Source organism: Fusarium venenatum (assembly GCF_020744135.1).
Source record: "Fusarium venenatum strain MPI-CAGE-CH-0201 chromosome Unknown EDB82scaffold_4, whole genome shotgun sequence".
Taxonomy (NCBI): Eukaryota; Fungi; Ascomycota; class Sordariomycetes; order Hypocreales; family Nectriaceae; genus Fusarium; species Fusarium venenatum.
In genome coordinates, this window is record NW_027072132.1 from 87,911 (window position 1) to 110,189 (window position 22,279).

Genomic DNA, 22,279 nt, shown 5'->3' on the forward strand with positions numbered 1-22,279 from the left:
ACAAGCGCAAGGTACCAGGGGGAATTTGCCGCCCCGCGGGCTTACCCGAGGCACATCGTGGGGGCGAAACCACAACTGGAGACTGCGAAGGTGTAAGCTTAATAGGGAAATCCACAGTTATCAACGTTGAGCTTAAAATTGACCCAATTCAATTATACTTTATCAGCCAATCGCATACTTCATATAATCTCAACGACATCTCAGCAAACTTTCCTACCTCACGTCAGACAGCAGCGTCAGTTACCTGCCTAACTTGGCGGCGACTATGAAGCATCGACAAGGAACTCATGGCAAGTTGCTAGAGTCTCACGACATGCGGTTGCGTTGGCCAATGGAACCACTCAAACAACTTGTGTCCTATCCTGTGATACTTCCTCAACATAGTTCCTTTTTTATAGCTAAGACGAGTGAGATTCGGTCTTAGTAATATCGCTCGTTGATAATTCCCAAGTCATACTGTGACTACAAAAGGATGATAATGGACTCACTAATAAACAGCTTTTCTTGATAGTATTCTCTACCCTAAACTGCCTAAGAAGCAAACGAAATTACACTGTTCTTCAATATTTTCTTTCGCCATGAAGCTCATCTCCGCACTTGTTATCATCCTCAAGCTTGTCAGTCTCACCGAAGCTGCTAGGTGGACTCTGCATAAAAGTTGCTGTAAGTCTTACTCGTACTTCACGCGTGAACTCTATCATAACGCCAACAGACGATAATGATGCATACAAAAGTGGCATGATCCAGGCAATGGAGACTGCGAAATCAAGATCTGCTTTCGCTGTTTCAAAAATGACTTCTATAAATCCTTTTGACAGTTTTATAAAGCTTGCTCGTTTGCTTACTACTAGTGGAGACGCCGGAGTTCTCAGGGGTATGGCGATACACATCACAACGTATCCCATGTCTATATAAATGAGGCTGATCGATTTTAGGTCGATACGAAAAGTTTGCTGAACTTAATGGTCCACTTGGTAGGGATAGCGGCTTCGCTGACTCCACCGAGTGGACTGGTCGAACTAATCCTGACCGGACCGACTTTGTAAGTACCTGGCCGAGGTATCTCGAGATCGAGGTTTTACTAACAGCGACAAGATATTGTACTGCGCCCCAGACCTCGTCGAGAAGGACACTGGGTATGGCCAAAAACACCCATTGGACAACGCAAGACAGCGTATCTTGTTAGATACCAGCGCCCTTGTCATGATCCGTGACGACATAAAAGCTGGGACGTGGAAGAACCCTGAAAAGAAGATCGCGGCTGTTACAGAGACAACGCCTGCGACGTTACTGCCGCAGGATGAAGCAGCCAAGATTCCAAACACCATCACATTTAACCCCATCTGGCTTAACTCCATGATCCAGAATGGGGGCCTTTTCGCCAGTGATGAGACGATGGAGAAAATGACGAAGAAGGGGGCCTTGGCTGAACTTCAGAAAAGCTGGACAGACAAGAAGAGAGCCACTCCAATTGACGCTCTGGTCAATGACTTGGCAACCACAATTCATCACGAGGTATAAATAAGTAAGCCACATACAAAACTACCACGCTAACATGATATAGTTGTTCCATCTCAACGCATTCGGTAGTCATAAAGACTTACCAGCTGATGATATTGGCGCGTATGGCTGGATGAACAATGTTGAAAACAAATTGAGGGACAACCCGGATCTAATGGCGATCTTGGCACTTATTTTTGACTTGAAGCAAAACAAGAAGATTACTGTTAAAAAGGATGGAGAAATGAAGAAGTAACGCTGATTGCTAGAACAAGAGATATGTTTGTTGGATCAGGTTATAAGAAATGTTTTTACTTGTAAGTAGAGTCTAGGTTCCTTACTATGTCACTGAGTAGATCTTGTTGGTATTTATCATGAGATTCATGACTGATTGACTGGTACTTTTGTGGACGTAACTATCAGAACATATATCCGAAGCTGCGTTGTATTGAATTGATATGCTACACTGTGTCGTCCCTAGTCCTTGCGATCCCTGCTAAACCATTTCCCTATAGAGCGTCATGATTCCATTACCTTTGCAACATAAACGTCTGAGCATCAATTATACCGAGACCAACTACGGGATGAACATTAGTTACTGTTAGTGGATTGTGCGCCATACGAACAGTTCTAATAAGAAAGATTAGTACCCGTAGTAGTCGTGCAATTTGCTCCAACATACCTGTCGGTACTGAAATGCACAAGGCTACTGAATCGTTCTACATCAAAGACTGGCAACAAAGAAGGATGAAACCGATCACCCGACCCTCGTCGCCAAATCTTGAGAGGCGTGCTATTAACTACATAACCATCTTCAACTCCAGTGTCATCTTCGAGAGGCATGCTGATAGTGATGTTCTTCACATGACTCAGAGGTGCCAAGACCTTTTTGAGCGACTCAATGCTCAGTTGAGTGATGTTGTAGGGACTCTGGTCGATATTGTTCGCTTGCCTGTCTAATAAAAGTACGGTGCAACGTGCCGATATCCAGATATTAAGAGTATTGAGATTCTCTAAACGATCTAGACACAATCCGTGGAAATCAAGACACGCATGACGCTCTTCTGTCTTGAGAGTCATCATGGGCGATGAACATGGCAACAACATCGGGAAGACAGGTTCTAGGGATAGTTCCATGTTTCTGCCAAAGGTGCGAATCGCTGGAGGTGGAATGGCCACATTAAAGCCTTGTTGCTGAAACTCGGGCACTTTGCAGAAACCAACAAACAGGTTAAGAGCGATAACATCTGTGAAAATGAAGGTAGTCGATTCATAGATTGACTTGATGCACTCTGAAGATCTAACATCATAATTAGCAAACAAGTCATATACAACAGGTGGCGGTAATGCTCCTACATGGCTTTACACGACAAGAGTATGCCCAAGTATGAGCTCCATACAGATGAGCTCTCTGTATTCGGCTTGTTCTTGACCCAGCAAGACCCTCGAGAGGAACATGTGCCGACACCTGGACTTGCCTTTTCACCATGTACCTCTGCGATACGTTCTCCGCAAGCAAAATGATTCTTCCAAGTAGAATATAGCTGTAGGGCAGAGGTTTTATCAGTAAAACTCACATTAGTAGTGATACCGAGCTTTTGTCTCTTAGCATCCAGATATGCTTGAAGCTTGCCCTGCACCTCAAAAGGTGTTGTACAGGACCATCGGCAAAAGTGAGATTTGGTTACATCGTCCTTGTCATGGTGCCAAATGATGTGTTGACGAAGACCACAAGAACGCCAAAGCTCAAGATAGATTTTGTCGCGATTTTCACGAGGTAAACACGTGATGAAAGCGGATTGAAGTTGGGTATCTGGAGATTGAAGGGCCATTTTTACGGATTGTGAGGTACAAAGAACAAGTTTCTTTGTTGTTGTTAGAATGGAAGATGACGCCCTTTCTTGTTAGCAAACAATGTCAGCCCCCTCTTCCCGGGTAGCCAACGATTATGTAAGACTGCCTGAGGCTTGTGGCGTTGTTGGCTTTCTCTATGGTTATTGATAAGTCAATAACCAACGTAGATACTTAGACTATGATTTGCTACATTTAACTGATTGAATCTGATCAAGTCCTTCAAGATCTGTTAACAAATAGCTTCAAATGGACAAACTGGTAGATACATAGCTGTGTAGCGATTACCCTGCTACGCCGTATCCATTGTTGGACTTCCGGAGTATTGCCGTCAAGCTTAGATTATTAGTGAGTTGCTAACTATAGACGGAAAACTGCCTCTCTCCCAAAGCAGTCAGCCGTAACAAGTCAATCATTCACATGCAGTCTAGCCACTTTCACCACCGAATGGTTATCAGATGCCAAGATGTGATAATGCTCCCCTGCGACATCGCTTACCCAATTGGGCAGGTCGGCCTCTTAACAGAACCCCTGCATTGTAACCACTCACCTGATGAGTTATTCCCACCACTTTACCACCGTTAGACGCCTTACCCTATTCCGCTTAGACGCAATGATATCGGATCGGCCTTTGCCGTCTTGACACTTTTAAGGGTCTAGATGAGCTTGGCCGTGTGACAGTTGGACCCCTTATAGAGTGCCTTTGCTATTGATCTATGAATTATGCTATACCTGACGTTATGGACTGATGGTAGCCAAGTCACCGTTGAGTCAAACTCTAATTCGTATCCACCATCGTCTTCATGTTAGTATATCTTCAAGATAATCGCTGCAGGATGTTGGTCTTGTTACTCCAACTCAGGCTCGCCTTGTCATTCATTAATCACTTCATTCATTTTCACTATGAGAACTTCTTTCTCGTCCATTCTTTTCAGCCTTGGGCTGCTCTCCGTCGGTGTAATTGCTTCACAGGAGATACAAACCTCAATCGACGAGTCATGTGGCTGCACAGTCAAGTACATCGTCGTTGAGATGCCGCCTCAGACAGTCTCTGCCAACACGGCCACTACTCTCACTACCGGTTTAGTCTCTGCCGCTCAAGAGACTGCCACTGTCAAAACAAAGACCACCCCTATTCGACCCAAGTCATCTCAAACCACAATCCACGCATCCTCTACAGCCCACCACAATACTACCGCTACATTTGTTCCCAAGACTCCCCCTAAGGTTGACTGCAGTAACCCCGAGAATGCAGTCCCCAAGAAGAAGATTGCCATGTCTTACGGCGACCTGAGCGATGACACAGTTATTGACCAGAACAGTAACGTCCCGAAACCAGCTGACAAGCCTTCCAACGGTACATTCTCCACTTTCAACGCCAATAAGAACACTACCTCCGAAAAGGGGCCTAGTGGATCAATCGATATGGATCTAGTCATGAACCATCCAGCTGTTGTACTAGACTACATTGATGCCATTACTTCTGTAGAATGCACATCCGACTCTATTGAGGTGAAATTTGGCAAGTCTACTGCATTCAACAATGCAGTCAAGACATGGCTCGACACCTTTATCCTCATTACAAGCAACATGGGCAACTGTAAAGCTGCCAATGGTCAGGCTTTCTACCTCGTTGATCGCGTCACGGCGGACAAAGAACAAAAGTCTATCACCTGCCATGCCTCTGAGCAGAAGTTAGAAGACATCGCTGGTAAGTCACTAACTTGGGTGCAAGACTATAGCTAACATTGGTAGAAACTTGCGAAATGTCCTTCAACTCGATCCCTGCCACCAAGTTACGAAAGCGCCTCAACATTAACCCCAGTCTATCGCTCGACTTCGGTGCTGGACTCGAAAAAGATACAGTCCTTTTCAGTGAAGAACCCTTTGTCAGCATCAAGGCTGAGCAAGCAGAGTTTTCTTCCACCATTTCCTTCTCAGGACGAGCCAAGTACAACTTTTGGAAGTTCAAAGTCAGTAACATGTTTTAATCAGCAACAAACATTGACTAACATAAATAGATGGAACATCTTTACTTCGATCTCAATACTCGTTTCAATGCCGATGTGGCGCTGTCAGCCGACGTAGCAGCAGCTTGGTCTCGATCCATCTTTTACGACCCCGATACCCTCACATTTAGCGTCGTCGAAGTCCCTGGTATTCTTTCCCTCGGACCAGGAATTGCATTTGCGGTTGGGGTTGATGTGGATACTTCAGCAGCTGTCGCAGTCCGTGCCGGCGCCGGCATCTCCATCCCCGCTGGAAACGCCCATCTTGATGCTCTCGATGGTAGCAAGAACAGCGCTACAGGATGGGAGCCACAGTACACCTCCTACGCCGACATCAGCCAGAGTGTGGAGGTTGGTCTGAACGCGAGTGCATCGTTGACTGTTCAGCTTTCATTCAAGCTACTCGGTGGTCTTGTTGATCTCAGCAGTGGACTTACAGCTACACCTGGGATTGTGAACAAGTTCAGTCTTGATGCAGTCCAATCTGGTCATGCTTCGAATGATGGTGTTGGTGGTTCAGTCAGTACTCCTCCTGGCGAATGTGGTGTGTCGCTCAAGTCAGACTTTGTGTTTGATCTTGATGGTTTTGCGACTCGATGGGTGAAGGGTAACCTGTACCATGTCGAGGTGCCTATCACTGATATCTGTTATGCGTTCTAAGATTGAGTAACAATGAGGGGGGCGTCGGGTTTAATAGTAGCGACGGCAGCAGTTACGGCGTGTTCCAGAACTGGTAGTCACGACTCAATACGATGTCGTTAGTAACAAATCATGACTGGTACAAATCATAGCGGGTTTTGGACGGAGCTACATGTCCCGCAATTAATCTCGTTGCATAAATTTAAATGGCGAAGCCGATCATACCTACCTCGTTCAACTTCGCTCAACCTCGTTTAGCCTCGGTCGGCACTAATACCCCACAAAGCCAAGTACCGACATGCCGGACTCGTCATCGAATATGGGAAGCTTTGACTGTGATCGATGTCTCAAGGGCTGCCAAGCTTAAAGGCCGAGGCTGAGCATTGAAGAGTTTTAGATTTAGTTACGTGAAATAAAACCGTTACTAGGCATATATAGTTGAGACGAATCTAGAGTAACTTAAAGAAACACAACACTCTCATTCAGCTTTCTACTATTTTCTACTTCGATTACTTTCCTACAGACATTTAGCATTTATTTCTTCCTTCCAAACCTTTACTCAATGCGTCCTTACGTTGCGGCAGCCTTGCTGCTTCAGACGGGTCAGGCACTCTCCAAGTCAACCAACACCACTATAATTTATGGAAGTGATGATATCATCAATCTGTCCTCTGATGGGTCCAAGGCCGACATCGTAGTCCTTGACTATGGCCACAGTGTGGAGGGTCATCCCACGTTCAAAGTAGTTTCGGCTTCAGGTGATACATCTGGCTTCGAGCTTACCTTTGCTGAATCCAAAGCCGCTCTTAACAGATACACGGTATGCGAAACATTTCTTTACTACAGCCAATATTTCATCCACTAACCCATCTTTCTAGAGTGATGGGCCGCTTCACCTTGCTGCGGCCATGGAAACCTATCGAGTCAACAAGTACAACATTTCCGAGCCTGGACTAATTGCCAATCGACTTGTTCAGGGCGCCTTTCGCTACGAAAAGTTGAACCTTTCTACTCCTGGAAGTCTTCAACTTGAGCGTGTGGGAGTCAAGCCAACAGTCCATACAACACGCCTTACGGAACTCCCCGGATCATTTGAATGCTCTGACAAAGACTTGACTCGCATTTGGTACACAGGTGCCAGGACAGCTCAGCTTACCGAGATCCCCAAGAACAGTGTTCCAGACTTCTGGCAAGTGACTGATGAAGGAGCCTTGGTGGAGAATGCAGCTCCTCAGGCTTTGAGTAACCCTGCTGTCGCTCAGGCTACCAGTTACGAGATTGATTTTGAGGTTAAGCCTTTGACTGGCGAGTTTGTATTTTCTGTTCTTTCGGATACGCTGAACGAGGCTGTTCTGATCACCTGCAACGTCGAGACTGGCGTCATCTCATCTAGCACCTCCTCTTCTGGCATTGTTCCCGCGAAGCTTAACATCGGCGAATGGATCTCAGTTCACGCACGTGTTAACATGACTGACATCGAGGTGTCTGTTAACAACCAGACGGCTCTCAAGTTCACACAGACAGACAAGTTCTATGGCTCATTCGGTCTCGGTGCACCTCTCGGTCACTCCGCTTACTACCGTAACCTTCGCGCCACTACACTCGAAGGCGTCGAGATCTATTCTTCCACTCTGAAAGACAGATCATTCCTTGATGATTTCTTCATGGGCACCAACCCTCTAGACACCATCGTCGATGGCTCACGACGTGATCGAATTGCCTACTCTGGTGACCTCGACATTGCAATCTCATCAACCTTTGCCAGTACCTACGGGAAGTCCTTTGTCGAAGGATCCCTCGATCTGGTTGGCTCGTATCAGACAACCGCTGGATTCTGGATTCCAAATGCGAAGATCCAGCAAGCACCTCTACCGCAACCCCTCGACATCAACATTACTGGTCTCATTGGCTACTCTTTTAATTTTCTCAATGGTCTTGCCACCAACTACGAGGTCCTCGGTAACAAGACATTTGCCAAGGAATGGGCTCCACGAGCAGTTGCGATGTTGGAGTGGGCTCACGCTCAGCTGGTAGATGGTGTTTTCACTATCGACGATGCTTCATTGACCGGAGACTGGAACTACTACGACCCTTCTCAGACAGGCGCCAGTACCAAGTTCAACGCTCTGTATGCCTACTCTCTCCAGCAAACCGAGAAATTCCTCAATGCTGGTGGTGTCAGCACGGGCAAGTATCAGACTCGCCTCAAGAACCTTCGCAAGGCCATCCACAAGCATCTCTGGAATGAGACAATGGGTGCTTATGTTCTCAGTAACGAGATCAAAACCGGATTCTCTCAGGATGCAAACGCTCTGGCTATCCTGGCTGGTATCCCCCAGAGCAACGGTATTTCTACTGAATCGCTGTTGAAGACCATGGAAGCCGAGCTTCAGCTCCCAGCGGGACCTCTTGCATTTAGCAATGGTACCGTCAATTCTGGATTCGCCCAGAAGATCAGCCCTTTTTCATCCGCATACCATCTTCGAGCAGCCTTTAAGTCTGGTAACCAGTACACTGCTAGACAGCTGCTCAAGACCTTGTGGGCACCTATGGCGAACCCATTAAACGCCAATTACACCAACACCTTCTGGGAGACCCTTGACCCTGATGGTACACCTGGACTTGGTATCATGACGTCTCTTTGTCATGGATGGGCAGCTGGACCCACCGCTGAGCTCAGCAAGTGGGTTCTCGGAGTACAAGCCGTTGAGCCAGGATTCGCCGAGTGGAAAGTTCAGCCCACACTTCTTGGTCTTGAGTGGGCAAAGGGCCGTGTTCCCACCGACAAGGGTACTATTGAAGTTGAGTGGAAGCTTGTATCCGATCTTTTGCATATGAAGGTTCAAGCTGGTGGTGACAAGGGAACGCGCGGAACTGTTTATCTTCCTGAGTTACTTCCTGTGTGTGCCAAGGACAGTGTGTTCAAGGTCAACGGAAAGGTTGTCAAGAAGAACAAGTTCGCTGTTCGTGGTGGTGAACAGATTGAGGTGGTCCAAATGAGAAAGTAGGGTTGTTCATTATTTCTTTCTTAAATTTAAAGTCTTAGAAGAGTCGTTATATTATATCAAAAGACTAGTAATTAAGACTCTAAATAGTATTATAGCTCCTCTAGTTCCAATATTAAATCCATGGTGACTTTATACAGGGGTATATTTGCCGAGCCACATCGATGCAGCCACTGCATAGAAGTCGATACCGCCATCACTCAATACCTTGAGGATGCGCCCTGTGATAAGATAGGTCAAGGATGACAGGCTGACAATATCAGCTTGAAAGCCAAATCTCAAGGCCGATTCGTCAGGCATTTCGTTGGTTTTTGAAAGCAAATTCTTTAAGCGGATCTACACCAAGGTATAACAGGATGTGGATATAGATAGGAAAGCAATATCTAACTGGAGGGGATTAAGCTCTCGTGGGAAAGGATAAAGAAAGACAGCAAAGACGAGCGAGGTAAGAGGCAAAGTGGAGAGGTAGTCAAAACCTTACGTAATTACCTAGATAAAGTGTTCTCCAATTAGGATTTATATCAGAATGAGGCTGTGATTCCTTCTGCCTAATTCTATTTTCAGTTTATTTGTTATATCTAACTATTGAAGATGGGCGCTAAAAATGGCGAATCAAGCTATTTGCTAGGCGTTGTGGCTGAGCTATAAAGACAGGGCGTATGGCAGATATCGGGAAGTAACACTATATCCATCTCAACTAAAAGAACCACTGGTAAAATGTTCAAGGTGGCTAATTTAGACAGTGGGTATAAGAAGTTTGGAATATTTGCTGGCCGACTGTCTACATTTACATATTTTAGGAGGGTTTCACTTAGTCATATGGGCGTGGATCTTTGTTGTTTTCAACTTTTTTTTATTCTTTTCTGTGTTTTCTACTCTCCGGGGTCTGTGTCGCTCAAACCATTCTAGTCACTCTCAAAGCCCCATTCTCTTCCATTTCCTCCTCCTCGTCTCTTTTTGAGCATCATCCTATAGCTTAAAGCTGTCGACAATTACTCTATGCCTTCAGTAATACTGTGAGGTGCTTGAAGCACATCACATTTACTGAAAGCCACGGCGGTAGCGATCGATGGGAATGACACCCTGGAGGCTGTAGGCCTGCTGGGCAAGTGCCTGGTTGAAGGCCTGTTGGTTAAAGGCCTGGCCATACCCCTCAGGAGCTTGACCTCGCCCCGGAGGAGGTCGAACGGCGTACCCTTGAGGAGCTTGGCCGTATCCCTGAGGAGCATGGCCATGGGCCTGGTGAGCCATGACATATCCCGGAGGAGCCGTGGCGTAAGAAGGAGGCGCATCCAATTGACGATGGCCCTGATCGTGGTGAGAAGCGCGACCACGATGGCGGCCATGATCATGATGGATCTGATCATCGTCAGAGGAATCATCATCATCATCATGATGACCGTGTCTATGGCCATGAGCATGATGTTGACCATAAGCAGGGGGGTGTCTACCATCGTCAGTGAAATCAGAGAGATCATCATTGTCGTGATGATGATGTCCGTGACCCTGATGGTGACCGTGGCCGTGCTGATGGCCATGAGCATGGTGTTGACCATGCGCATGATGGTGGTCATGATCACGGTCAAGAGTCCGACCACGGCTACGCTCGCGGCGGTGTCTAATGTGAGGCTGCTGACCAAATTGATCTTGCATCTCAGGAGCCCGGGCGGTGCGGCCACGCTGGCTAGCCTGACGGGCAATGTCGCGGGCGGTAAGGCTCGAGTAAAGAGACAGCGGCTCGTCATCTGGCTGATAACAATCTTCGTCTGATCTGTGCATGAAGCGACATCTCGGGCAAACTGACCAAAGTGCGAAAGACATTTTGACGGTTGTTGTGGGTTGTTGAGATTGAGTGTTGTTGATTGTCTTGTAGACTGTTGTTGTTTCCGATTGTGGATGACGAGAAAGTTTGAATTCCAAAGGGGAATAGTTGATGTTTTATACTACTCTCGAACATAAACTCCAGGTTGCGCAGACTACCAACGCTGAGAAATTTGACAATCGTTCATGCGAATAAGAGAGTGTTCTCTTCTGTGTTCGATAGTGTCTTTCATCGCGTTACGTTGTTCAGACGAACAATGCTCGGTGTTCTCGTCCAACGTTGTTCTTTGCCTTTGAACGGCACGGACATACCTATGTACTTGTCGAAGAATACCTTGTTCTATAATTACTCCAGAACCTTCGAATGTTTTGCGACAACGGATAATTCACCGAATTCTTCCAATGTTAGTCCTTTATTTTGAGCAACGAGTGTCATGGTTGATTTGAGCTTGTATTTTTCCACAGCGGCGTATGTGTCATAGCGTACTACAGGCGTTTCTAAATTAGCCCTTGGTGCATGGTTAGGTATTGACTGAATCTGGCCGCCACAACTAAGAACTTTGACTACGTTGAACACAGCCCACAGTCTGACAGACCATGGGCAAGTAATACGCGAGACCATTCTCCCGTAGATGAAAATAACAGGAACTGAATACAATGTTCTTTATTATCAGGTTTCTGACATCGGGACTAAGTCGGGACTAGAATCCTTTACAAATGTCTCATTCATTACTACCCTAAAATTCCCCCAACTTCACCAATACAGACGTTGTCTCCAAGAAATTGTCAAAGCAAACTGTTGTTCCTTCCCTACAAACACCACTATCCTTGTACCCACCAAAAAGCATACCCTTTCCTTGTGTAGGGCTCGAGTAATTGACCACTACAGTGCCAGCTTCCGACCTCTTCGCAATACGCAGCGTCCTGTTGATGTTCCTGTTATATACAGTTAGGTATAACCCGAATTCTGTATCATTGGCCTTTTCCAGGACTTCAGCTTCTGTTTTGAAGGTGTTGATGTTCACAACATGACCAAATATTTCTTTCTCCATGATTGCAACTTGTTCGTTGGTTTTGACGAAGGTCGTGCGATAGATCATGTAACCATCTGATGTAGTATCCGCATATAAACCTAAAATACGCTTACCAGATGTTTTACCCATGTCAATGTACTTGCGCATATTGTTGTATTGAATCTAATCCGCCAGAGGGCCGTTATTTGTGTTCTCATGCGTCGGATCGCCAGCTACAATAGCTTCAAAGTTCGTCTTGAACAACCCAATAAATATTTCTGCGACATTTTCATGCATGTATACTCTTGAGTTTGCCATACAAACGTTTCCACTCTTCCGTTGGTTGCTATGCGTTGTCTCGGCAGTGACTTTTCCAAGGTTCGCATCATCTATTATTATCGCTCGAGACTTTCGTCCAAGCTCAAAAATAACATTTTTGAGATTAAAATTTACTGCTGCAATTTGGATCGTTGACCTGCTGGACCTGATTCCGTGAAGCTAAGGAATCGGACATCCATGTGGCTTGGAACGATAGCGCCTGACGTTTACCCGTGGGCCTGAGATGCTGTTAAAAACGCAACCTGCTTTGGGACTAGTTGTGCAACTTTGGCACAATGGGGGATGGGCCCGATATGGGGAGGATATCGACTTTGAGCTCAGCCCAAGCATCTCATAATACTATTAGGAGATACGTCACTGACTTTTACCGGAAAGCGATCGAAAAAATCCGTCAATCATACCTTGGTAGAATCTTTTGCACAGCCGTGGCTTCGAATCGCATCCCTCGTGCATGAACGTGATTGTTCCCACTTAGTAGGACGTGGTTCATGCAACTCATCAAATGGAACAATATGAGTCGCATCGCTTTTTTCTGTCACTCAATTTAAATGCGAAAATTCTAATAAGACCTAATGCTCATTTTTCTGTATGTTGCGCCAATTGTATTTATTAGAAGTGATTATTTCTTGTTCACGTAACGATCGTGAATGCGGGAGAAATCATCGGTCGTGTCCCAGGTTTGTCCCTTGTTCTTACGGGGCTATTAGGGTCGAATGTCCAGCGCTAGGCCATACTGTTCAGGCGGTTCCGCTTTGCGACACCACCTGTTCATTCATCCAATAGTGGGAAGAACGAGAATACGTTTCCTTCTGCGACAGTGAGATTAAGTACAATGTTTCTTTGTTCATCTTCGTGATATGCTGCAACTTGTTCATGGAATGCTGTAGTTGTTTCAACACTAACTTGGTTTGCCTTTGAGCTGTGATTGACATACCGTTGTTGTCTGAGTGAAACCATGCAATATCTGTAGGGTTCTGGTTCCTTCGTAAAATAGCGCCATTTGCATCCCAAGCTCAATATTTCCACCTTTTCCAGCCATTCTGGGTGCATTTCAGTGTAGTTATGGTAAGGATCCCGTTATCGATAGCGTTGAGTATGATAAATTACGCTTATCTTATTGGACCGAGGTGAGTTTTAGTGCAAGGCGCTCGGGCCACAAGCACAGTTGACAGTACTTAGCTTTCCCATCTGAATTCCCATGCCCTGGACCAGTATAAACATAACACTCAAATGGTCGAAAGTAAACATCCCGTTATAATTTAACCCTACAACTTATCATACACCATTTGATGGCTCGGAGCATTGAAATACAGTTCCTAACCTTTTTTTTTAAATTAAACAAATAACTACAGATACCACTTAGAGGAATGTCTCTTCATAAAACTGTTTAACAAATTACCAATAGACATTTTTCACTCTACAGGTAGCTAGCTTGACTAGAAGGAGCATACTAACGCTCTTTGGTTTCGTATTCCGTATTCCATAATAACTGATATATAAAGTAAAAGTCTACATAAATGCAAGGTTAGAATAACACCATTGTACTACTTCCTATATCTAGGACGAGGGGGTAGGAGTAGGTTGGCCTGCAGGGGGAGTTCCACTACCGCCAGGAGGTCCACCACCTTGACCGCCACCACCAATACCACTATCCAAAGCATGACCACCCTTGCCATCCAAATATCCGGCGACCCCATAGTATTCGTCCGAAGAGTAGTCCACAGTTGTGTTGATACCAATTTGAATCCAGGCAAAGATTCCCTCCTGAACGGTGTCACCAAGATAAACATATTGAGGGAAAGGATCGTAGGACTCGTCAGCCTGGAGAATCGACCACATATCCTCTTCGTTGGTGGTCACTTCAACAGTGTTGGTGTTGTAGGGTGCAAGAGCCTCAACCTCTTCGCGCAGGTTCTCAGGCCAAAAGAGTTGTCCAATGTGGGAAACTGGGGTATCCCAGTTTTGAATAGTGCCGTTGGCAGAAACCGATGCGTTAGAGTGAGTGAGGAGATGAGTGTGCGTAGCACGACCTTCGTAGTGACCAGGGAAAATAGTCTCGAATTGAACCACACCATCGTGGTCGGTGATCTGGATGCCACGGAGGAACGTAGTGTTGAGGCCAGCCTGGGAGCTCACGCCAGAGTAAACACCTGTAGCATTGCAGTTCCAGACATCGGTAGCCAGGTTGGGAACTCCTCCACAGGTAGACACATCGACGTATTGTACCTCGAGGAACACCGGAACTCCATCACAGTGTTCTTCCTCGATGACGTTGGATCGTAGATATTCGCCGACGATATAGTATGGACCAGCAGTGATCTCAGGGGACAAGATACAGCTGGAGTTGGCGCCAAAGATTGTCTCGAGGGGAGTAAACATGTCGTACTTGGAAACACCAGTCTTGTTGTGGTTTACTGCTTCCCAAGCAATGATGTCGTCCTCATCGCGGCGGTGTTTTCTGGGAGCTGTTGGGGAATTGGTCAATATTGGAAGCACAGATCTAGCAGCTACAAAACTTACAAGACTTGATACCGAGTTTCTTTCGAAGCTCTTGCACCTTTTTGGCGCGACGCGAAATGGATCGAGCCTTGAGGGCATTCGCATGCTCAGAACCAGAGCACGCGTTCAATGATCTCTGACCGAGGTTGGCCACGGCGTCTCGAGCCTGAATCTGTCTTTTGATGTGCTCATGGTCATGTTTTTCGCCCGGATGAGCTGTGGTAATATTGGCCAGTAAGAGGCTAGTAGAAATGAGAGTCTTGAGGGAAACCATGATGAGGAGTGAATGGGGAGTAAGAAGGAAAGGGATGCTGTTGATGATTTATTGGCAAAGACGACATATCGAATCTATATATAACAAAACCGTCTACAGGAACGGTCCGATACTTGTTCATGCATGATTCTGTAATGCGTAAGCTGGAAGTGGCGGTTACTCCCTCGCGTCAAGTTCTCCACGACATTCGTGTCTCCGATATCCCACAACCCGAACAAAAAAGTCGTGTTCCCGGCACTGCCAGCGGGAGCTAGTCTAGCGCTAGTTGAGGCTGCGCTTAGTTTTGCACCTCGGACGCGTAATTGTTAACTGGGGGGATTTTACTGGTCAATGCTTTATACCCACAGCACTGTATTAGGGCAAAAAGTTGTTCAAGGGTATGAAGAAGTGTAATTGACGTTTCATTGAAGGCTCAAGATGTTCCCGTAATTTACTGCCCGAATCTACAATATCTCGGAGTCAATATAACAATTTTATTGAGGGATCAGGAACAGTTGGCAGATTCATCAAGAATAGAATTCGGTTTGTCTTTACTTACTAGCAAGCTAGCTAGAATTTAACTACCGAAGGCCCAGGAATCACATACTCTACACTACTCCACTCATCCACAAAAACATTATGCAGCAAACCCGGATCTTTAGAAGAGTACAGGTCGGTAGCAAACACGCCATCAGGCTGTACCGTACCATCTCCTTCAACAACAAGACTGATGCATTGAGGATACATTTGTGTGCTTCCTTCAGCACCTCCAGCATGAAGTGCAATGATTTCATGTCTGAGAACATAGCTTCCTGGAGCTAGCTTGGCCGGGATTGTAATATTCCATGTGAAATTCGCATCTCGAAGTTTGTTATTTGCCCAGTACCCCGGCGAACCAGACACAGTTCCTCGTGTCAATTGACCCAGCTCATCGATCTTGAAAAACTTCAATTTGGCTTTGTCGACTGTTGTGCAATCATTGTTTGGACAACGCGCCATGTAGTCCAAGACAGGTCCCCAGTGGGCTTGTGGCCAGTCTGACCAACGCACAGTGATGGTCGTGCCGGCAGTGACGTTTGCTGTCAGATGTCCGTTGGTGGCATTGAGGTGGCATATAATGTCTGGGGAAGACAGGGCGCTTGCGGTGGAGGTTACAAAGCCGTTGTCTTTGGCGCCGTTTGTCCAGGTGATACTCTCAGGCTGAGGTCCGTAGGGGACCTTGGTGGGATCATGACCATAGTAGCTTTCATCATCAATGATTACGTCGGATACATGACCATGAGACAGGACCTTAGGTGCGAAGAAAAGAGCACGGAAACTGAATGAACGAATTGCACGCAAGAGCATTTTCTATAATGTAGGATTTTCGGAGGTATTTTTTCTCTAGGTCTGGCCAGCACTGGATCTGATCATTCTTCCTTTTATAGATTTACGGCTGTCTTCTATTGTCCCATATTGGTCTTTTAGCGAGAATAGGCAAAATGGCTAATAATTGACTGTTCCTCTCGGGAGGCTATGTTCCGCAAATCTCTTCTTGAAACGGAACAATCCAATCGGTAGATTTTTTTCTAATTACCTATTTTAGAGATTCCGTGAATGATTTGCAACGATGTGAAACCCGTTGAGATGTTGAAGACGGGATTGATACCTTCAAGAGTCGGGGTATAATGTTTTACGATGAAGTGCAATGCTATTGTGAGGGTGGACGTCAAACACTCCAACGATTAATAACTCTCGCCGGTGGTGTACTAGTCATAGACTCTCGCTATTTCAGAGCCTGCAAATCGTTCTCAGCCTTCTGTTTACCCGTAACAGGATGGTTGTAATGGAACGGTATTACATGCGTATCAGGCCATAGATCCGCCCCCTCCCACAACTCATGTGGTCCCAGCTTATCCGCGAGATAAGTATCCTTGAACAATGGAACAAAACGATCATAGTTCTTTCATCCTTACTCCAAAGTGCCGTGCTACAATGGATGATACCCCAGACGGAAGATCTTCCCAACTCCGTTTTCTCTGATATACTAATTTTCGTACACGCCGCCTTTCCACCATTGCCGTCGGCCGCCGGAATAGTACGGGGATGAGTGCCTGTGGGTTCCAACATTCATAAGGATTCTGCCACGATGTCGGGCAGTATTTGTACGGGGCTGGAAGTCTACCGCGTCATGCAATAAAATCATCAAAAATCCATCCGTCGAACGATTGTTTAAAAATTAGATATACACGTGTGGTGAGTCCGAGAAGAGATCCATTATCTGAAATGTTAACAACTGAAGTTATTTGTAATAGTAAGACTCTCGATTATTTCATAAAGAATAGAGATGCCTTAGAACAGTAAACTTTCAGTTATAAAATGATATCATAAGGCCACAAGGCCATGCTTTCAAACAAGATTATATATTAAGCCAACTGGTTAAGGATACTTCAGCATAGACATTGAGCTCTGGTGACTGCTTGCGGAATTAAAACTGACGATACTTCTTGATCGCTTTTTATCTTGAATAGATCTTGTACTATGCCTTGTGATATTTGCCTGTCGCAGGTGTTTAAAGGCAATCCCCTCTCCCTCATGCTGTCCTTCATCACTTGGCAACCCGAACCCTTCAGAGGGAAACGTCGCATGACCTAGCTGTCCTTGGCTTTGTGCTGGACCTTTCTGATGTGTTAGACGTCTTTCATGGAAATGATAATTAGCTTCTTTTCTTCACTTGGTATGATATTTTACCAACCTTGATTGTACAAAAATCGATGAATGTTTGAAAAGAAGTTCGAGTTCCGTAATATCAACCTCCTCTGGAATAGCGTACTCATTAATGTCCAGGTCAGCCAGACGGCGCCATGTGGCTTCATCTTTCAACCTTTCCATAAGACCAAAGATGTGTCTTAGGGGGCCTTTTGAGTTGACAGCTTCCATGATGTGATAGCATAGCTCGTGTACAGAGTATACAAGTAATGCCGGATAGTCTTGTAGTGCTTGTGAGGCAATTCAACGACGGACGGAGGGTTAGATGTTGGGAAACCCACGAACATCCAACTCTCGACGATTTGAAGAGAACCAAGTGCAGGCATTGATTGGAGGCTGTTTCCCTCCAGAGCATTAAACTTTCGATGTTGATTAATAGCGGACGACAGTCCAGAAGATGACACAGAACTCTTAATCTCCAATCCATGTCGGGCAGTAACAAGATCGTCTAGCTCTGGGATATGTATGTAATCGAGACAGGTAGCTGCAATGGCCAGATGGCAACTGGCAAGATAATCGGTCAAAGTTGTGTCAAGAAGGGCAAAGCCGCCGCTTCCAATAAAAAACCACCGAACTGACTCATGTATGACCTGGACAACACGGGCGGAGCCTTGTCCGTGGTCAAGAGATCCCGCACCCGCATGAATGGACGAAGTCCCAGGCTCTTTCATGTTCAAAGGATCAGGCTGTTCTCTACTCACTTCTAGTAAGCCTCTTGTTAGATTTCTCATCTTCCTTTCAAGTTGTTCGTCATTTGTATTGAAATCATTTGATTTTCGCCATCCTTGGAGAGAATGTGGTCGAGATAACGTAATAAAAGCCATTATGTGATGCTATTCATCCAGCCGCAATGGCCTAGCAGCTGCGATGGCCCATTGGAACATCTTTGTTACTACTGTTTTCTCACTCTTTTCTAAAAAGCTGATATTACTTGCATATAATCTTCGAGCTCTTCTGGGGTGTCGTGTATGAGCTCTTTGAGACTTTCCAAGCTTACGCCTTTGTCATATTGCTCAAGTACCTTGTTCAAAACCAGGACAACCCATAAGAAAACTCCTTGTGAGTTAAGATTTATAAGTGTCGTTAACTCTTTCTTCCAATCATTGTCGTTTGGAGAAATCCGTGCCTCGAACCGATGTGTGATGTAGTTGAGAATATCTCCTCCATTAGGAAGTTCCAGCTCTACACAACCAGTAATTGAGACGTGAGGGAAGTGTCTGAAGGACATACCGACCCTCAAGCAATTAAATATTGGCAAATGAACCAATCGTCTCCAAAGCTCAGCCTGCCTTCTCTCGGCTGCATCGTCCAGATCATCCAGAGCGTCTATGAAAATGATGATGTGAGCATACTCGGAGGATAGGACTTTAAGCGTTCGGTGAAGGAGATCCTCTGGTTATTGTTCAGTCCATTCCGTTAACTGCAATATATTGTACGTTGAAATCTTTCTACTCAAGCTTCTTGTTGCTGGTGAAGGGAATGTTGACGGGAATCTTCTGATATATGACAACAGTTGGCAGAGCAAAGAACGAAGTAATCCAACTACGAAATGTTCCAGAGGCTGGCCTCAGGCGTTGACAAAATAGCTCGCAGAAGCAATGCATCCATTTGACGTAGAGTTCATGTTTCGTAAAACCTCCTTCATTAATACCGATTTCCCTGTGCCTGGTTTCCCTTTGACACGCAGAAGACGTTGGGTTGCAGAGTTTCCGCATGCTCTCTTGGGTCTCCAATCATCGAGGAAGTATCAGGTACCATTTTGCGACCTGACACTCCCAAGTTGATCCCAAATAGGCCAAAGCCCTCTTGGAAAGTCTTTACTCGGAGGTTGTATTGTCGCCAGAGCCTCGTGAATGCTTCGTGAGCGCGCTGTAGGTCATTATTTTCCAGGCGAAGATTGTCCAGGATAATTGCTGTTTTTTGGAGGCGCATGCCGTTCAGTATGGTTCTAGATCGCTCGCCGATCGTCGAAAGCCCGGGGCTTCCCCTATGTGAAGTTCCCAGAAAAATGATGGCAGCTGTGTATTTGACAGTTTCTCTGAGTGCCACTGTACCTGCAGTCGAGGACAATGCAAGTATCTGAAGGAACAATCAGTTTAGGACGATTATAGAGATGGCCATGCTACCTCTTTCACGAGTATTCCACCAAGACTATGGGCTAAGAAGATCAAGGGACGCTCCTGGACTCTCTCCCGCCCTAAGGAAAACAAAAATCTTTTCCATGTGATAGAATGTTGTTCATGTTTGTTGGTCCCGAAGTGTACTTTGTTACTTTTGTGTCATATCCAAAGGTAATAATTCGCGCTTTTTTGCAGACATCTGGTAATACATCGGCTGGCCAAAAGGTCTGCGAGGTATTTTCTGTGGATATAGGATTTTTCGTACTGTTCGGGCCAGTGAATACGCTATCTTGGTTGTTTTCCCTTGATGGCCCTTTTACCCATGCTTTGAAATTTTCTCCAGCGTCGGATTTTTTTGGAAAGTTGGACTTTGATATTCCTGACTGATGTTCTGGTTTTTGCTGTGCCTCTGCACGATTATGCGCTTGGTTGTATCTCCATGCTTTGTAGGGGTGTCCTTTTAGACCATGAACCATGATAATGCTTGCTATTTTTTAACACGTGCACGTTTTTTATGGCACCCATTACTTACTCGATTAGAGGATCATCGGTAGCTGGTTCATAGACAACACTTAGGCCTGTCGAGGCCACAGACTCACCCGAAAGCTTGACTCTCGGAGGGAAACTACCCTGGTGATTCATAATGACCAGAGACTTGATTTAAAACCGGGCGGGGTGGGTTGTGAGCAAGGAGAGCTGGGGTTTTCTTGAAATGAGGCTGTGAAATAGTCACGTGGTCTATATGTACAACGCATAGGTCGATCTTATTCTCTATTCAGCACTTGCACATGCGAAAAATTGTAACCAACCGCAGGCTTAAAGGAGCGATTACTTGGGATTGTTCCTGATCAAGAGAGCCCGACGGAGGTAGTTTCAAATGAATACTATTTCATTTAGTAAAATTAAATTCATAACACAACATCAAATACTTGATTTAACAAGTAATAGGCTGTGTGTGAGATGGGCCAAGAGAAGAGTAGAAGAGCTGTAGTTATGAGACTTGTTGTTTTGTATACTTGATCTTCGACTGGAAAGTGCATTGGGTCCTTACATGACGTGAAGTATATGAGTCGCTCAACAACGGTAATGTGTGCCTCATTTGGGGAAGTGTCAGATGATATTAAACTGGACCCATGATGATGCCGATTTTCGTGAATAAAGCTATCTCTCCTTGTCAGTTGCGTTCTTGAAGGACGTTTACTTCCAAAACCAACACCTCTTTTGGGACAGCTGCCGCGACTACCTCCTAATAATAGATCCTTGGGACGAAAGGATTGACACCCTCTAGCTCCGACAGATAATCCCAGATATAGTAACCATTTCTCCTCACCAGAGAGATGATGGACAATTCTGATCTGTGAACCATTTCTAACACACCGAATATCTATCCCCCTTCAACACTGGGTAGAAAAACATACTCTTAGCCAAACGCATTTGCCGCGAAATAAACCATAATCACTAGCTATCTTTGATACGGGAGTACAGCAGTATCGAGCTTGACATATATACAGAAGCAGCAAAGATAGTCGCGATCATGACGAGTACAAAGGCCTGAGGCGGGAGTCAGTGACGATGCGATTATGAGCAAAAGTGTGTCAATGGTGAACCTACCTTGACATCGGCTGGTGACCAGGTAGATGACAAATCGGTAATAATTTGTATCGCTAAACCAATGATAAAGAGAACTATCCCAATGTTTAGAAGCATGATAGGCGTCTGCCATACATACAGCTGTGTTACTTCCGCTTCGGATGGGTGTGCCTGGTAAGAAGATGACTTGCTAAGCATCTCACGAACTCGCTCACATTTATTCGTGTAACAAGAAAGCCGATGCAAGGTAAGTGATTGCTGTGTGGCTAGACAGATAGACGTGAGGTCGATGATAAGACTGCCATACCACAGTCCCTTTGTTGGCCATGACAGGTCTTTCAGGTCCTGCCAAGAGAAAGCGGCAGCTACCACCCCTGCAAGGAGAGCGCACTAAAAGAGGGATCAGTCAAGAACATTTTTCCCGCGTTAGAAAAAGGCCAAACATACTGTCAATCCGACGAAAGATAGTTCCGCTATTTTTCTTTCTATCCACCACCCTGTCATTGTGTCTCTTGTAGACAACTGAGTTCCCGTTTCAGAGTTGTTATCAGAGTCTGCCGAGTTCAGTAACTGGACCATGGAGCGATGAGATAGGTACCAGGGTGAGAATATCACTGTGAAGGTGGTTCTTACGGCACGCCACGCGACGGCAGGTGTCGCTCTTGGTGACATGCTTGGAACTTCACTCCGATAGTTGGACAGGGCGATTGATAGATGGAGAACGGACCAATCAAAAGCAAGGGTTAACGGTAAAAATCGTCAAGACTGCTCTTTGTGATAGTAGACAATTTTAAGTAAATATTAGCTCTTAACGAGTCAAACATCGTTATAATACCGGCAAGCAGAATTGCATTTGATTACCTAGGCCAAGGGCCTACGTCGGAGGCATGAG

The 22,279-nt window shown here is 45.6% G+C and overlaps 11 protein-coding genes across 11 annotated transcripts; 3 read left to right on the forward strand and 8 right to left on the reverse strand.

Annotated features, from left to right (window-relative positions):
* Positions 1–512: 512 nt before the first annotated feature.
* EDB82DRAFT_560487 (uncharacterized protein) lies at positions 513–1,756 on the forward strand (the record flags this gene model as incomplete). The annotated part of the gene is made up of 5 exons (XM_025736671.2): positions 513–663; positions 713–874; positions 936–1,042; positions 1,096–1,515; positions 1,565–1,756. Exons 1-5 carry the CDS (start codon positions 579–581, stop codon positions 1,754–1,756), a joined length of 966 nt encoding a protein of 321 aa, XP_025591609.1. The 5' UTR covers positions 513–578.
* Positions 1,757–1,896: 140 nt separating this feature from the next.
* Positions 1,897–3,373, reverse strand: EDB82DRAFT_510958 (uncharacterized protein). Its single transcript, XM_065608875.1, has 2 exons — positions 2,857–3,373; positions 1,897–2,800 (listed from the first exon to the last, which is right to left on the reverse strand). Exons 1-2 carry the CDS (start codon positions 3,330–3,332, stop codon positions 2,131–2,133), a joined length of 1,146 nt encoding a protein of 381 aa, XP_065463059.1. The 5' UTR covers positions 3,333–3,373; the 3' UTR covers positions 1,897–2,130.
* Positions 3,374–4,093: 720 nt separating this feature from the next.
* Positions 4,094–6,452, forward strand: EDB82DRAFT_578570 (uncharacterized protein). The gene is made up of 3 exons (XM_025736673.2): positions 4,094–5,062; positions 5,107–5,324; positions 5,373–6,452. The coding sequence occupies exons 1-3, from the start codon at positions 4,255–4,257 to the stop codon at positions 6,018–6,020; spliced, it is 1,674 nt and encodes a 557-aa protein (XP_025591611.1). The 5' UTR covers positions 4,094–4,254; the 3' UTR covers positions 6,021–6,452.
* Positions 6,453–6,561: 109 nt separating this feature from the next.
* On the forward strand, positions 6,562–9,050 carry EDB82DRAFT_540065 (Six-hairpin glycosidase-like protein; the record flags this gene model as incomplete). The annotated part of the gene is made up of 2 exons (XM_025736674.2): positions 6,562–6,819; positions 6,878–9,050. The coding sequence occupies 2 exons, from the start codon at positions 6,562–6,564 to the stop codon at positions 9,005–9,007; spliced, it is 2,388 nt and encodes a 795-aa protein (XP_025591612.1). The 3' UTR covers positions 9,008–9,050.
* An 895-nt stretch (positions 9,051–9,945) lies between these two features.
* On the reverse strand, positions 9,946–10,825 carry EDB82DRAFT_560498 (uncharacterized protein; the record flags this gene model as incomplete). Its single annotated transcript, XM_025736676.2, has 1 exon — positions 9,946–10,825. One exon carries the CDS (start codon positions 10,823–10,825, stop codon positions 10,046–10,048), a length of 780 nt encoding a protein of 259 aa, XP_025591613.1. The 3' UTR covers positions 9,946–10,045.
* Positions 10,826–11,562: 737 nt separating this feature from the next.
* Positions 11,563–12,006, reverse strand: EDB82DRAFT_479159 (Aldehyde/histidinol dehydrogenase; the record flags this gene model as incomplete). Its single annotated transcript, XM_065608120.1, has 1 exon — positions 11,563–12,006. One exon carries the CDS (start codon positions 12,004–12,006, stop codon positions 11,563–11,565), a length of 444 nt encoding a protein of 147 aa, XP_065463060.1.
* Positions 12,007–13,640: 1,634 nt separating this feature from the next.
* On the reverse strand, positions 13,641–15,142 carry EDB82DRAFT_466580 (Intradiol ring-cleavage dioxygenase). The gene is made up of 2 exons (XM_025736679.2): positions 14,698–15,142; positions 13,641–14,642 (listed from the first exon to the last, which is right to left on the reverse strand). Exons 1-2 carry the CDS (start codon positions 14,948–14,950, stop codon positions 13,735–13,737), a joined length of 1,161 nt encoding a protein of 386 aa, XP_025591616.1. The 5' UTR covers positions 14,951–15,142; the 3' UTR covers positions 13,641–13,734.
* A 357-nt stretch (positions 15,143–15,499) lies between these two features.
* Positions 15,500–16,377, reverse strand: EDB82DRAFT_560505 (glycoside hydrolase; the record flags this gene model as incomplete). The annotated part of the gene is made up of 1 exon (XM_025736680.2): positions 15,500–16,377. Exon 1 carries the CDS (start codon positions 16,274–16,276, stop codon positions 15,500–15,502), a length of 777 nt encoding a protein of 258 aa, XP_025591617.1. The 5' UTR covers positions 16,277–16,377.
* A 1,440-nt stretch (positions 16,378–17,817) lies between these two features.
* Positions 17,818–18,501, reverse strand: EDB82DRAFT_479162 (uncharacterized protein; the record flags this gene model as incomplete). Its single annotated transcript, XM_025736681.2, has 1 exon — positions 17,818–18,501. One exon carries the CDS (start codon positions 18,499–18,501, stop codon positions 17,818–17,820), a length of 684 nt encoding a protein of 227 aa, XP_025591618.2.
* Positions 18,502–19,113: 612 nt separating this feature from the next.
* Positions 19,114–20,273, reverse strand: EDB82DRAFT_560511 (uncharacterized protein; the record flags this gene model as incomplete). Its single annotated transcript, XM_065609736.1, has 2 exons — positions 19,114–19,756; positions 19,950–20,273. 2 exons carry the CDS (start codon positions 20,271–20,273, stop codon positions 19,322–19,324), a joined length of 759 nt encoding a protein of 252 aa, XP_065463061.1. The 3' UTR covers positions 19,114–19,321.
* A 982-nt stretch (positions 20,274–21,255) lies between these two features.
* EDB82DRAFT_479164 (uncharacterized protein) lies at positions 21,256–22,059 on the reverse strand (the record flags this gene model as incomplete). The annotated part of the gene is made up of 3 exons (XM_065608121.1): positions 21,256–21,348; positions 21,409–21,777; positions 21,835–22,059. 3 exons carry the CDS (start codon positions 22,057–22,059, stop codon positions 21,256–21,258), a joined length of 687 nt encoding a protein of 228 aa, XP_065463062.1.
* Positions 22,060–22,279: the final 220 nt, after the last annotated feature.